Here is a 16,073-nt window from a genome sequence, read left to right on the forward strand (position 1 = left end):
GTTCTAAAATGACAGTGTACAAATAATGTCTAAGTAGCTGTGTAAACATTTTCCTATTTTTCATGTTAAATATCAGAGGCAAAAGCTGTAATTTATTGAGGGTAGGATTTAGCTATATTGGGACAAATCAATTGCAGAAGGGGTGTCTGCTTCAATGCACAGCCAGAGTTGCATATCAGACTACAGAAAGCAAATATCAAACATATCAAACTCTGAAAGCAAAAACAATATGAAAAAGCTGTGACAATTAGTTACATTTCCTGTGCTCTCTTCAGACACTTCAGTCAGAAACAGAGCTCCCAACAGCTGCAGCTCCAGTGTCCTGTCTCTCTCTCTGTCACACACAGAGCTACACATAGAGTTAACTGATCAAGTGTGAGAGGAATTTCCCCTCTCCTCATGGCTCAGTCAGTGGTCAGTTTTGGCGTCAGTAAACTTTGAATGTATATTGATAACAGTAAACAAAGAAGTTGCTACTAAAATGTATACACCAGTACTTAGCAGCACTTCCCAAACAATTCCTGTGTCAATTGAAAAAAAATATGTGAATCGATAGTATTCCTTTAACTATCCAGTAAAATAGGAAAGTTATCATATTTTTCAGAATATAAGAAACTCCGGAATATAAAAAGGCACCTAGGTTTAGAGGGCAAAAACCAGGGGGAAAAAACTAAACTTGGTGCTTCTACGTTCCAGATATTCTCCCCTAATTATTGTCCACTACTGCTCCTGTTTATCCTTCAGTGTTCCCCGTGTCCCCCTCCTGGTCCCGTGTCCTTTCCTGTCCCCCCCCCCCCCCCCCCGGTCCTCTCCTAGCCCCATGTCCTCTCCTGTTCCCCCTTCTGCCCCCCTACGTCTCCTCCGCTCCAGTTTAAAAATAATTAGCGGCAGTTCGACTCACCTGACAAGTGATTCCGGCAGACCTCTTACAAAGTGCGGCTCCCCCTAGTGAAGGCTTCCAATGATCACATCATCAGCAGAGGCCTTCACTGGGGGAACTGCGCGGGAGGTGAGAGGTCTGCGCTCGCCGCTAGAATCGCTTGTCCGGTGAGCCGATCTGCCGCTAATTATATTTAAACAGGGGAGCGGAGGAGCCATTGCAGGGGACCAAAGGACCAGTCCCCGACATCGCGGCGGTTCACATCGGTGGGCGATCGTAAGTCGGGGACTCCCTGTACTTGGAATATAAGATGCAGGGATTTTTTTATAATTTTTGGGGGGAGAAAAAGTGCATCTTATATATCGAAAAATACGGTAATAATAAAATCATACCTCACCAATTTCACAATATTATTATGTAGTGATTAAAACCAGTTAATGAGATACTAATGGTTTTGAGCTAATAAAAATTGTATGCAATTTTATGCAGCCTGCACTTTTTCAGTATAAAAATACAATAAAAAAATGCCATCTGTATCACCTTTTCATCCATTTACCATTCAATACAGAATTAAATACCCCATTATTCACCCCCCCCCTTTAGTACTAGCAACTGGCATTCACTAACCCCTCCCCTAGTGCTGTCAACTATCAGTCACTGGCCCCTCCCCCCAGCATTGGCGACCATCTGTCACTGGCCCCTCCTTCTAGGGTTTGCGACCAGTCACTGGCCCCTCCCCTAGTGCTGGCATGTTGCAGTCACTTAACCCTCCTCTAGCTGGTCAAGGCCATGTGTAGCTTGGCACAGAGTAAGGGGTCCCCAGCGAGAAAAAAGAAGATCCACCAGCAGCAGTCAGACCGAGCAGCCGCACACTCTTATTCCAAAACACAACGGTAGCCGATATAACTTTTTTTAGGTTTTAATGTCATTAATTTACAGTACAGGAAAAAAAGGCACTTTTTAGAATAAATTAGAAAAACCACAAGTTACACATTAGTCTGTTTAATTGGAAGCCCATCGAGCTGACTTTCCAATAACGATACAATCACAGTCAGTCTTTGGCAAGATAAATGTAAAATTTAAAATTCGTAATTAAGCTCCTCCTTTGCATAACGAGATTATTGTTTTTTAAACAGTGCGGTAAAAAAAAAAAAAAAAAAACGTTACAACCTCTTTCCCACTTTTTCTGTTTTCAATTTCCCTCTTGGGGACATTTTCTCACTTTCTATCGAGACAGGAAGTGGAACAAATCCACAGCAGAACTTCTCTCCAGCTTCACCCTCTCCCAATAGTCCTCCTACTAAAATAATGCCATGTGGTCGCCTGTGTTATAAAGTGCATGTAATGCACCGACAAGTGCAGCACTGTGGCATAGTATTTAGCATTCTTGCCTTGGAATGCCAACCAGGGCACTATCTGCACGTTCTCCCCGTCTGTGTGGGTTTCCTCTAGGTACTCTGGATTCCTTCCACATCCCAAAAACAAACAAATAAGTCAATTGGCTTCACCCTAAATTGACCCTAGACTACGATACATATACTACACGATATAGACATATGACTGTGGAAGGGATTAGACTGTGAGCCCCTCTGAGGGACAGTTAAAGAGGAACTCCAGTGAAAATAATATAATAAAAAAGTGCTTCATTTTTACAATAATGATGTATAAATGATTTAGTCAGTGTTTTCCCGTTGTAAAATCTTTCCTCTTCCCGATTTACATTCTGACACTTACCACATGGTGACATTTTTACTGCTGGGAGGGAAAAGAGACGCTGCTTGCTTTTTTGGTAATTGGAAACAGCTGTTATCTACCACAATGCAACAAGGCGCCCAAAGTGTGATGTCAGAACCATGCTCCTGACATCACATTGTGGGAGGGATTTTACCACAATATTAGCCATACAGAGCCCCCTGATGATCGGTTTGTGAAAAGGTAAAGATTTCTCATGGGAAAGGGGGTATCGGCTACTGATTGGGATGAAGTTCAATTCTTGGTCATGGTGGACAAGACAATGTACTCTGTACAGCACTGCGGTAGATGTCGGCGCTATATAAATGCTAAATAATAGTGTAAATGGGCCCCAGCTGTGCTGATCTGTGGAAGAAAAAAACCCCCCTCAAAAACAGGAAAGTACCCCAAATTTGGGTTTAAAGTGTAGCCAAGGCGAACCTCGATTCAAAACCAGAACCTTACCTAAGAAGATGGAAGCCTCTGGATCCTGCAGAGGTTTCTCGCGCCGTCCTCCAGACCACCGTTGCCGTTCGTGGATTTATGATCACGACCACGCTCCCTCTTATGTATGAGCTCAGCCGTACTGCGCCTGTGTGAGCACGCCCATCCCAGCACAGTAAGCCAGAGCCGTTTGTGCATGAAGAGAAGTTCAGTCGCAATCTTCATAATGGTCCCAGGCAGCCACGGTGGTTGGAAGGAGGACCTCTTCTTAGAGAAGTATCAGGTTTTTGACCTGAGGTTTGCCTCAGGTTCTGTTTACGGTCTCAAGAAGCTTGGAGAATGGAAGTTTACGGGGCTGAAGCAGCGATATCTTAAGTCATGATGTCCACTTCCTTCCAATTTCAGGACTGCGTTAAAGGGACTCTGAGCACCTCTTATGGGCATGCCTTTAAGCCAGACGACTTCCAACAAAGTCCTGCTATGACCATGCGTGTCACTTCCTCTTCCTGCTTCATTCAGTGATGCACTTCTCTAACAGAGAAGACAGGGGTGACCCAGAAGTTATAACAGAGCCAAGATGGCAGCCACGATTTTTAAACTGAAATCGAACGAAAACTATTTGTTGTTAAACAGCGATGCGGGTATCAAATGAAAGAGGAGAGCACACGCTGCAGAAAGGTATGCATCTTTAAAGGACAACTGTAGTGAGAGGTATAAGGAGGCTGACATCTTTATTTCATTTTAAACAATACCAGTTACCTGGCAGCCCTGCTGAGCCTCTGCCTCTAATAATTTTAGCTCTAGACCTGGAACAAGCATGCAGTAGATCAGGTGTTTCTGACATTTTTGTCAGATCGGATAAGATTAGCTGCATACCTGTTTCTGGTGTGATTCAGACACTTCAGCAGCCAAATAGATCAGCAGGGCTGCCAGGCAATGTGTACTGTTTAAAATAAAATAAATATGGCAGCCTCCATATTTCTTCTAACTTCAGTTCCCCTTTAAGTACTTTGCAGTACTGGTCAGAGTCTTAAAGGCATACCCATGAGAGACGCTCAGAGTCCCTTTAATGATATCTCTGAAATGGCCCCCATTAGGTGTACAGCCCCAGTGTAGTCACAGCTTTTATGTGCATTCAGTAGAGAATTATTTTATATTGATTAGGTATAAACACATTTTATTAAAAAAATATATATTCCACACAGAGCAAACATTAATCACTTTACTCTTCACACCCAAAATGGTGCCAAAATATATACAAAGATTTGAAAACTAAGACTCTGCAATGACTTCCTCTTCAGTTTAGTTGATCGTTAGCAACATTCTGTATTTAAACGCAATAGATCCACTCCAGTAAGATCTAATCTTGTGAATTTTGGGATCTCTGTTTCTAAATCTCAGCCGTTTGAGAAGTAATATTGGCCGCGCCCCTAATCTACAACCGTCGGCATCCCATGATCCTCTGGAAATGTAGACCATTTCTGTAACCGGAGGAAGGATGTAAGGCTACACCCCTCCCCTTTCCCGGTACCAAAGGAGACTGAATCGACACAACAAGATGGGCACCTCCAGAGCATCCCATGGACCAAGCTGAAAGACTTCACTGCTGGAAAATCCACTGGGATTTTTCATGTCTTTGGGGAGTTTCTTTGTTTTTTGGGTGAGGTCTTTTCACACATGGGGAGAGGGATTCGGAGATGTAAAGTAGAAAGAAGTTACTTCAAATTACATACAATCATTACAGTATTGATCATTACAGGCCAACGTGGACGGAGCAGTGCTTTTCAGCGCTGCTAGATTTGGGCGCAGCCGGCGCCTCCATAGACTTCAATAGGAATCATTCCTATTGCAGCGCTCAGTGAGTAACGTCGGCTCTGTCAGAAGACGGAGCCGAGGTTGCTTAAAAAACATGATAATTCGGCCTCCAGCAATCGCTGGAAGCTGAATTATTTCATTCCCCCACTATCCATGTCGGCCTGGAGGGGGAATAGTAATTAAATCGGCCCGGACTTGTGCAGAAGCAGGATCAGCTATATACCGCTGTATCCTGCGCCCAAGTCTACCGGCGCCGATTTCAAATGTACTCAACGTGGAGGTCTGCATTTACTGGAGTGCTTAAAGTGACGACGTCCGTAAACTGACACGGCCGCTTCTCTGCCGATGCCACAAATGTGCCCGTGAGTAATGAAAATCTACATAAAGGGAGTGACTATCCAAAAGGTGCTAGGCGAAGAGAACATCATCTATGACAAAGTCAAGAAATGTAAGACCTGTAAAACAGCGCCATCTAGAGTTTACTAGTGAAAATAATTCTTTATTGTCTTAAAGTGGAACTAAATTCAAAAAAATCATCTGTACTGAAAAATTAGTCACTGCAGGATAATCTTTATGGCCAAAAAACATTTCATCATTACAATTTATGGAAATCCTAAAACCCCCTAAAGTTTAGAACTTGGTTTCACTTGGCAGAGAGAAATGAAGGGGTTAAGCGAAAGTATTTACCATATGGGGAGCACTCCTGCAGTCAATTCACAGCTGCTGATAAGAACTAATTAGACTTTTTAATCAGGCTAAACAAACAGAGCGCAGAGCAGTGAATTTCTTCAGAAACTATACTTGGAAGACTTGGGTCCGCTTTAGTTCAAAACCACCAAAAATGTAAAAAAAAAATAAGTGCTATAAAAATAATAAGTGCTATAAAAGTAGACAATGTATATAAAGTGATATAGAGTAGAGGCTTGCTGCCTTGAGAAGGACGTGGTGATGACACATTTGGTGACAAACACATGGTGCTGTGTGAAAACTATGCGGACAGAAAAATGATATATTTATCCGAGTACAGTATATGTAATGGAGTCCAGCATAGAAAAGGGTGCATTCGTCACATTGTTGTTTCTCAGCTTAAAAAAAAATAATTGTGTCATTATTGGGTGGGGCTATTTTTACCACAGTAGGTTTTATTTTTTACTCTTGATGATTTTACATTTTTATGTGAGACAAGGAATTATTTATGTTCGTAACCCCTTGAAGTTGCAATTTTATAAGTTCTACTTTTCTTGTTTTAGTCAAAGTGCCATGAAAGCACTACTATAAGAGCCCCGCCTCCAACATGCCCCACCTATTCTGGTCTGGAGTCTTGCCCTGCCTCCTATGGTCTGAAGTCTTGCCCTGCCCTTTCCTGCTGTCCACGCACCAATGACAGAACCACTATTGGCAAGTGAGGGGTCGTTCCTGGTTTGTGAACAACGGAAGTGGGCAGAGCTCTAAATAGGGAGAAGCCAAGGCCTCTCTATTCAGCATGGATCCTACATTTGGGGGCTTCCTGGGCACACAGGAAGTACTTTCTTCGAATAAGTTTACCTGCAGGCTACTCTTCATATCTACTCTTAACTACCTCAGATTCCATGACGCAAGTCTCACTTCCAAATCCGCTACTCTAAAGATTCCTGGATGTGAAACTCACGTCCAGCACTAAAAGCTGCTGCTATCGTGCGCATGCGTACCTGCCACATGTGCACATACACACTCATGCACTAACTTAATAGTGAATAATTGCCATTCATAAAGTTGAAAGAAAGGTTTTAAAATAGCGTCATATTAAAATATGTAGTGACCTGACTAATTAAAGTGGTCTGAAAGTCAGCATTTCTACTTTACTCTAAAAGATTCCTCACCGCTTGAAAGCTACTATTCCAGAATTTTTTTAAGCAGTACATCACTGAAATGGTTAAAGAAAGCACTTTGTCCTGCTATTCAGCTTCAAATCCACATCCAAACTGGAGATAACAGTATCTTTGTTTACATTCCAATGTTGTTATAATGTTATAACAAGTGAAAAAGGAGCTCTCTATGCTTCACACACGCACAGAGTTCAGAATAGCTCATTAGAAGATGTTAATATATAATAAAAAGCAGTTTGAATAAAATGCAAAGGCAGGTTTCATGGTACGATAAACTACACTTTGGAAACTTGTAATTTGTAAAGAGACATTACTTATGCATAAAAGGAAATATGATAACTGTATGAGTAATAAAAAGTAGGAAAATACATTTTTATTGAATGTTATGTTGGAGTTTCAGACCACTTTAATCAGCAGCCAGTGCCCGGATAGTAGTAGCATCTGTCATTCCTGAAACTGATCAATCAGCTTCTGCTTTCTGAGATAAAAGTTCCTCCTCTCCTCCCCTGCAAAGCTCCGGTTGGCTGCTTAAGCTGATCACGTGACTCATCAGAGCTACAGCCCCTATCAAGTTTCCTTCTCACCAGAGTCTATTAAGTTTGCTTTAGCATGTAGCTGTATTGGAATGTACAGGTACCTCCTCTAAAAATATATATACAATGTTCTTTCCATCACTTTACAGCTCTGAAAAAATGGGCACGTTGTTGGTGACCGCACACAGTTACAGATTTCTCCCTAGGACCCCATTAAACCCATTCCAATCAGTGCATTTGCCTTTTTTCAAAGAAGAGCCAAATGCAGCTCAATGCAAGTGACTGATATAGCCATTTGCATTGAACCGCAAATGCACAAAGAATGCATGTAAAAAATGTGTGCAAAATGCATTCCTGACAAGATATCTGCTCTGGATGTTGTAGAGCAACTAAGGTTTCCTGGCACACTTGTGTTGGAAGATCTAACAGTGGATTCATCTCTGCCATGTACTGAGGAGGACCAATAGTCCGAAACAGGCTGTCTGCATGTGGGGTTGATGTGGCTATGTAAAATGTATAAGCTATTGGCTTGCTATACACCAGCGCTTCTGGATGCTAGCCTGGCTTTCAGGGGCATAAAGAGATGATTTGCATATTCAGTAGCGGTGCATTGTGGGTAACCACAGTTGCTCACTTAAAGCTGAATTATCACAAATACCTTCTTTTTGAAGAAAGCGAACTACAGTGAGCATTACTATGGGTACCCGATAAACTATTGTTCAGGGTAATTTTTTCATAATTGTTGGTCATAAAAATGCAATAAAGCAATTACACAGTTAAAGCAAAGCAGAACCGACATTAAAGAGACTCTGTATTGAAAAAAAAAAAAAAACGCCTCTGGGGGGTACTCACCTCAGGAGGGGGAAGCCTCTGGATACTATAAGAGGCTTCCCGCCGTCCTCTGTCCCACGGTGGTCTCGCTGCAGCCCACGGAATGCACAGCCGACAGTTTGTCAGGCTGTGCAATATTTATCTTCCCAGCTCCACTCGGAAATAGGTAGAAATAGCCGATCTCAGTCGTGTCCGCTGTACCGTGCAGGCACAAGAGACTTGCACCTGCGCAGTAGAGCGGCCCGACAGCGATCGGCTATTTCCACTTATCTCCAAACGGAGAGACGATACTGCGCCTGCGCTGGAGCCGGGAAGGTAAATATTTACATCCCCGCTGTTCGGGGAGGTCTATCGCTGCCGCCGTGGGATAGAGGAGGACGGGGAAGCCTCAATAGGATCCGGAGGCTTCCCCCACCCGATGTGAGTACCCCCCAGGGGCCTTTTTTTTTTAATACAGATCATCTCTCCGTCCATTTGTTCCACCGATGTACTCTGTTCTGTGGATACGGGGCTCCTCAGAAGGCTTCGGAGCACTCGCGGGTTTTTAAAGAAAGGGGCACCTGTACTGCGCAAGCACAGTGCAGATCCGCTCGTCTCCTGAAGTACTCGGGGCCCGCGAGTGCTTCCAGAACCTTCCGACGTGCCCAGAAGGCTTATTCCGACATTGTAGTCAGATTACTTCACCGGGGGGCACAGAGGTGGAACGGGAGGATGTAGAGAGAGGATTGGGAAGGTGCTGTGGGATCAAGAGTCTCCCCTCGTCTTAGGCAAGTATCTAAGGTTTATTTTTTTGTTGTTTGTTTTGTATCTTAGGTCAGGTTTAGGAACGGTTGTGAAAATAACGATTAGTAAAATTGCTTATTTTTTACAATATTAATTTATAGATTACTCAGTGTTTGCCCATTGTAAAAGCTTTCCCCTCTCTGATTTACAGTCTGAAATGTATCACTGGTAGTGACATCTTTAGTCCTGTCAGGCGATCTGAACGGAATGTTCGTTACTGAGAGTTCTATGCACAGAGGGACTATTGCTTGCTTGGCACTTGGAAAAAGCTGTATTTTCCCACAATGCAACAAGATTTACAAAGAGCAAACTCTCAGGACCATGGTCATGACATCACACTGTGGGAGGGGTATCAGCCATACAGTCCCCTCTGATTATCTATTCAAGAAAGGGAAAAGATTTCTCATGGGAAAGGGGGTATCGGCTACTGATTGGGATGAAGTTCAGTCCTTGGTACAGTTCCTCTTTAAGGAAGAGGCAGCAGGATCAGGCAGCGAGGAGGTACGCATTCTATGAATTGCGATTATAAAAAAATAATGGTGGACTGTAGCTTTAAGCATCAGTGTCTGTTTGCTTAAAGTGACAGCGTAGTGGAGAATAGAGAGATTCCTAAGGAACAATGCACTCCCCACCACATTACTGGATGAAGCTTTGTCAGAGTAATCTGCAATTTTACTTCCTGCAGAAGCCCCTCCCCATCCCCAGAACATAATATATACATCTCACAGTGTGCCACGTGTTGCGTCACCCGTCACAGCAGCGCCCCCGGTGGCAGAGGTCAGTGCAAGGTCATCATAAAAGTTCCGAAAAGCGTTCCGGTTATTCAGTGACTTTGGCTTCCACCATAAAGTTATCAAACTGTGCAAACTCAAAGGAGGCGGTGCCGATGGCTGCCCAGCCGTGCGCCGGTCCCACCGTGAAGACGTTCTTCCACAGGGGGTTACCGTTCAGGAAACCGTACGCTTTGTAACCCTGAAATGGAAAACGAGAGAGGAGTTTTGTTATTCCACGAATTGCAGAAGGAAGGTGCAGCACATGGTGGGGTACAAAACAGAACCAAACAATATGGCAGAATTCACACTGGCATTAAAGAGACTGTATTTTAAAAAAACGTCATCTGGGGGGTATTTACCTCGGGAGGGGGAAGCCTCAGGGTTCCAATTAGGCTTCCCCACCCCTGTAGCTGCAGGCAATCCAGGCTGGCTCCCTCGTATCCTCCGGCAATCCTCCCCCAACAAGGCTTGATTTACTTACCTCTCTGGGATCCAGCGCAGGTGCTGTAGTGGTTCTTCGTTCGGGCTAGGAGGAAATAGCCGAACCCGATAGTGACCGTTCTACGGCGCAGGCACAAAAGGACTCGCGCCTGCGCAGTATAGTGGATCGATCGGGTTCGGCTATTTCCTTAAGAAGAGCGGCTAGTGCCCCTGCGCAGGATTGTGGAAGGTAAATATTTACCTCGCCTCACTTCGGGGAGCTGCAGCAGGAGATTGCCGGGACACCGGAGGACGGGGGAAGCCTTGTTAGGATCCAGAGGCTTCCCCCTCCTGAGGTAAGTACCCCCCAGGGGACGTTTTGCTTAATACAGGTTTTCTTTAAAGGGACTCCGAGCAGTGCAGAAACTATGGAAAGATGCATATCATTTTAAAGCTCTCTTTCTCCTCTTTCCAATGATATATAAACCGCCGCCCTATGCCTTTTAGTTTTCGCTATTTTCGCGATTGAAAATGCCGCAACCACGATTTCAATCGCGAAAATAGAGAAAACTAAAAGGCGTAGGGTGACGATTTAGGTGTCGCCAGAAAGAGACGTAAGAGAGCTTTAAAATGATATCCATCTTTCCATAGTTACTTGTATTACACAGGGCGACTTTTTCTGCTGAATGGAGCTGCTGACACTGGGGAAAGTGTCGTCCTGTGTAATACAAGTAACTATGGAAAGATGGATATCATTTTAAAGCTCTCTTACGCCTCTTTCTGGCGACACCTAAATCGTTGCCCTACGTCTTTTCATTTTCTCTATTTTCGTGGTCGCTGCAATTTCAATCGCGAAAATAGCGAAAACTAAAAGGCGTAGGGCGGCGGTTTATATATCATTGGAAAGAGGAGAAAGAGAGCTTTAAAATGATATGCATCTTTCCATAGTTTTTGCACTGCTCGGAGTCCCTTTAACACTTACCTCCTGACCCTAAATGGGATTCAATCTGTGACATGCCAATGGAGAAGTACACATGGTATGAATAGTCACATATGCTGGCCTCCACTTACCTCCACTTGGAGGGTGAGCGTGTGCCACCTCCTAGCCCGGACCCCTGCTAGGCCTTTGCCCAGGATGATCTCCCCCTCTGTAAAATAAACACGGTTATTTCAAAACACAACCGAGGAATATCGTACAATAAATAACCGGTGCCTCCTGGCTACATAGGATTCCAGAGTGCATCCTCCGGTTACGCCTACAAGCCAAAAGAAACTCCACCCCTAGCTCTCCTCCTACATCTACTGCCTGGCAAATGGATGGATACCCTGTCAGCTACACCAGGTACTCCCATAATCCGCAATGAAAATGGCGCTAGTGTAGTTTAGCCCCAGCAGGAAACAGCTCTCCAATCATAGCACCCTCTTACAGCATGAAGCGTTGTGATTGGCTGAATAGTGTGAGAGTAGTTTACTACAATCTAACCTTGCAGCTTGAGAGGGTGCTGTCCACCCAATTACGTTGGTGCAATTTTCCTTTTGAGGTTTCCTGTTGGGTGCCCTCAGCTAGATTAGCACCGTGTAAATTTGCAGTTATGGTGTGCCGGATGCTTTACTTGGGCACCAGTGATTGGCTATTTTATAGCGGAGCGCCTGAGTTCTATTATCGATAGAGTGTCGGCTATTATTGTAGCATGCAGTGCTGGAGCTCAACTACTATATAGCCAGGCTTTGGGCAGAGTGTTTGGGAAAGTTGGTGGGTCATTTTAAGGGATAGGGTAGGGGGAGGATATCAGAAAGAGATGGTAAGTTAGAGTTAGGTCGTAATTTGCTTCCGGGGTGTTAAAGGACAGATGCAAGGTAATTAAAAAAATCTACTTACGCGAGACTTCCTCCAGCCCCTGGCAGCCGTCCTGTGCCCTTGCCGCAGCTCCGTTCCCCGCTGGTGGCCCGGGGTCTCCTCCATTGCAGTAGATGCCGACGGGCTTGTGCCGCTCTCGGTGGCGCTCACGAGGTCTGGAGTGTACTACTCAGGCGCAGTAGTTTTGCACCTGCACAGAAAACTCCAGACCACATCAGCACAACAGAGAGCGGCTCTCATGCAGGCGTAGTAGATGTCCATCAGCATCTACTGCATCGGAGAGGACCCCGGGCCACCAGCGGAAAGCAGAGCTGTGGCAAGGTTGCAGGACAGCTGCCAGGGGCTGGAGGAAGCCCAGGTAAGTAGATTTCTGTTTAACACTTAAGGACCATGGGCTTAAACCCTCCTAAAGACCAGGCCATTTTTCACAAAAAGGGCCACTGCAGCTTTGAGGCCTTACTGCAGGGCCGCACAGCTCAGCACACAAGTGATCTCCCCCCTTTTCTCCCCATCAACAGAGCTTTCTGTTGGTGGGATCTGATAGCCCCCCAGATGTTTGTTTATAAATATTTATGTGATAATTTTTTAAATTAACCACTTCTCTACCACAGGGTTTTTCCCCTAAAAACCACAGCATTTTTAACATTTTAGGGAGGCAAGGGTTAATGGGGGTAAAATTTATTTAAAAAAAAAAAACCTAACTGATGCTGATCACTCACTAATGCTGTATTAGTTATCTGAGATCCTCTCACGAGTGATCTCAGTAACTGTAACAGCATAGTGACTGATTCAGTGTTTACACACATCCTGAATGAATGAGCACTGCCATTGGCTTTGGCAGTGCTCATTCAAACTTGTAAGCACTTTGATTGGCTGACCAGCGGGTGCCGATCGCGACCGCAAATCCGCGTGCACGCGACCGCGCATCCGCGTGCACGCGACCGCGCACGCGAACGCTCACAGCGGGAAAACAAACAGGAGATGCCTATCTACGCCCCTGTGCCCCAGGTGAATTTTAAAGGGGCGTAGATAAGCGTGGCAAGGGTTGCTAAGTGGTTAATATCCCTATTTTTATTTATTTATTTATTTGTGTCCCCGCTCTCCCTCCCCCCCCCCACCAGCCAATCACCGTGATCAGCTGTCATAGGCATCAGCCTATGACAGCTGATCACTGTTTTAAATAGCAGTTTTGCTGTCTGACAGTCTCCGAGCAGCAATCGCCGCTGGGAGACTGAAGGCGGAGCTCTGTCATCCAAGCAGAGATGTGCGCGCACGATCTCCCGCAAACCACTGCTCCAGGACCTTACGCCGATCGGGTGAACTACCTGCCCTTTAAGGAGGAACTGTAGTCAAAACAATATAATGAATAAATTTGCAAGTATCCATTATTTAGATGTTTGCCTGTTGTAAAATCTTCCCTCTCCCCGATTCTCTTCCTGAAATTTATCACAGGTGGTGACAATCTTTAGTTACTTCTCCCTCCGCCTTGCTATGACTCGGAAAGGAAATAGTTTTCAACACCACCGAGGAAGCCACCACCGTAATCGCTTTCACCCTGCGCCCAGCTCACCGGCAGCTTACTAGGCACTGACAATACACATAACATTTATATCTCGCTTTTCTCAAAGCTCTCAGAGCTCCAGCCACTAGGGTGTGGTCTACAGGCAGCAGCAGTGTTAGTGAGTCTTGCCCAAGGTCTCCTACTGAATAGGTGCTGGCTTAGAGGGCCAGAGGGCACCGCTTTTTTTTTTTAAAACACGCAGCTAGCACTTTGCTAGCTGTGCGTTGGTGACGATCGCCACCGATGCGCCGCTATCCGCCGCGTTACAGGGCCCGGGCCCCCCCCCGAGACACCGTGCGCAACCTGGCTGACGTCATTCCATTCGGGGGGAAGCCCTAAAGGAAATCCTGTTCAGAACGGGATTTCCTTATGGGCATACGTGCCGGCGGTGATCGGAGGGGTGGTAGGGACGCCGCAGGGAGGGGGGCATCATGTAGCTCACACTAGGCTAGCTACATGATTTAAAAAAAAAAAAAAAAAAAAAAAAAAAAAAAAAATCAAAAAATACTGTGCAGCAGCCACCCTGGCGCATTTAATAGAACGCCTGGGTGGTTAAATATAAGTATATTGAAAAGAGTGATCTCTGCATGCACAGAAGTATATTTAGCAGGCAATGCAATCAGTAACATGCGCACTTACGTAAATCTCCAGTGACCTTATAGGTGCCGTCTGCAAACACCCAGAAATAGATCCCTTTGGCTAGATGCGCGAGAGATCCACCCTGATCCACTCTGGCTGCAATGAAGACCGCCCCTGTGTCCGGCGTCTCGATGTAAACGTCACAGCTAACGGTAATGTTAGACCTAAAAACAGAAAACAACAAAGGAGTGAGAACATCACCAGCTACTTTACTACAGAAGCCACCTGGCTGAAAGTGTTACTGCAAGCTGCAATTCTCTGAACATACTCCAGAGGGCGCACAGAGATCAGGCTAAACAGAGCTGGGACAAGGTCCTACAGCATCCAAGGCTGAAACACCAAAGTGCGCCCCCCCCCCCCCATCCCTCCTACTCCAGCCGTCACACTCTGATTGCTATTAGACTAAGAGGGCCACAGGGCCCACAACCTCCCCAACACCTTAATCTCTAGTTATCTGGCTTGCAGTCACTGCTATGTATCCCCTTTTCTTATTTCTTTCTGCTTCATACACAATTAGGAATGACAGCTGAATGAATTGTGCGCCCCCTCCTACACTGCGCCCTGAGGCTGCAGCCTCTCCAGCCTATGCCTCGGCCCGGCCCTGAGGCTAAACATCACTGGGCTATATCAAAGCAGACCTGAACGCTTGCACAGGACGGAAGGAAAACAGAGAGAAATGCACCCTGTGTGTATTTAGCCATGAGCCTGTCTAATTCTCCCTCATCTGTGACTAATCAAAGGTGTAACTTGATCTCTCAGCTGTGTCAGCACAGAAATCTAGGCAGCCTCAGCAGAGCACCCAATTTTTAAACACAGGATGTAAAACCTATGTCTGCTTTCATGAAAGCAGGAAGTAGACACACTGCATATTTATTGCATGATTTGTATCAGCTGTAACAAAGCAATGCTTTTTTTTCTTTAAAGGTTATTATGCTGTTGCTTATCGTTTAGAGCAGAGAGGAAGTTCTGAGTTCAGGTGTGCATTTAAGTGACCGTGTAATGGAGGAATATGGAAGCCATATTTGTTTCCCTTCAAAAAATACCAGTTCCCATGTAGTCTACATTCTTGGCGTAATAATGTACATCAATAAGGACACTCTCCCTGCGAGTCTGCGACCGTAAATATTTTTTTTATTATTGCATAATCTGAGTCTCCAAAAAGTGTATTATACCTCCGGCGTTGTTCAATTTAAAGGGAACCCGAGGTGAGAATAATATGGAGGCTGCCTTATTTATTTTCTTTTAAGCAATACCAGTTGCCTGGCTGTCCTGCGGATCCTCTGCCTCTATACTTTCAACCATAGACCCTGAACAAGCATGCAGCAGGTCAGGGGTTTCTGACAATATTGTCAGAACTGACAAGATTAGCTGCATGCTTGTTACTGGTGTAATTCAGACACTACTGCAGCCAAATAGATCAGCAGGACTGCCAGGCAACTGGTATTGTTTAACTACATCTGTACCAGCAGTCTCTGCCCTCTTAAGGACCAGAGACTGCTGGTACGGTAAAACCTCTGGTGCTAAGCTGATATTGGAACTCTTGCTGTGTGATACTCCTGTTCACTGCCTGAGGAAGTGGGACTATGCCCATGAAACGCGTTGCCAATTGTTTTTAGGAGAATGTAAATAAATCGTTGTTACCTCAATCGACAGCATCATGTCTGTTTTGGAGTGACTGGTCCACCACTGCCTCCTGGCCATTTTAGACGCTTTTAGTGCATTTTATCCTGGCGCCTCTGTACATCTTTACAAACCGAGAATAATATGGAGGCTGCCATATTTATTTCCTTTTAATCAATACCAGTTGCCTGGCTGTCCTGCTGATCCTCTGCCTCTAACACTTTCAACCCTACACCCTGAACAAGCATGCAGCAGGTCGGGGGTTTCTGACAAAATTGTCGGATCTGACAAGATTATCTGCATTCTTGTTTCTGGTGTGA

The 16,073-nt window shown here is 45.1% G+C and overlaps 1 protein-coding gene across 2 annotated transcripts in view; it reads right to left on the minus strand.

Moving 5' to 3' along the window:
• Positions 1 to 1,783: 1,783 nt before the first annotated feature.
• The window catches only part of GALC (galactosylceramidase), an 85,945-nt gene continuing 71,655 nt past the window's right edge, over positions 1,784 to 16,073 (minus strand). For both annotated transcript variants that reach the window (XM_068254545.1, XM_068254546.1), the window contains exons 15-17: positions 14,134 to 14,297; positions 11,147 to 11,223; positions 1,784 to 9,854 (exon numbers count right to left, since the gene is read on the minus strand). In XM_068254545.1, the coding sequence (XP_068110646.1) occupies positions 9,702 to 9,854; positions 11,147 to 11,223; positions 14,134 to 14,297 (394 nt within the window). In that variant the 3' untranslated portion in view covers positions 1,784 to 9,701. The remainder of the gene's footprint in view (positions 9,855 to 11,146; positions 11,224 to 14,133; positions 14,298 to 16,073) is intronic.

This window comes from Hyperolius riggenbachi, chromosome 9, assembly GCF_040937935.1.
Source record: "Hyperolius riggenbachi isolate aHypRig1 chromosome 9, aHypRig1.pri, whole genome shotgun sequence".
In the NCBI taxonomy this organism is placed as follows: Eukaryota; Metazoa; Chordata; class Amphibia; order Anura; family Hyperoliidae; genus Hyperolius; species Hyperolius riggenbachi.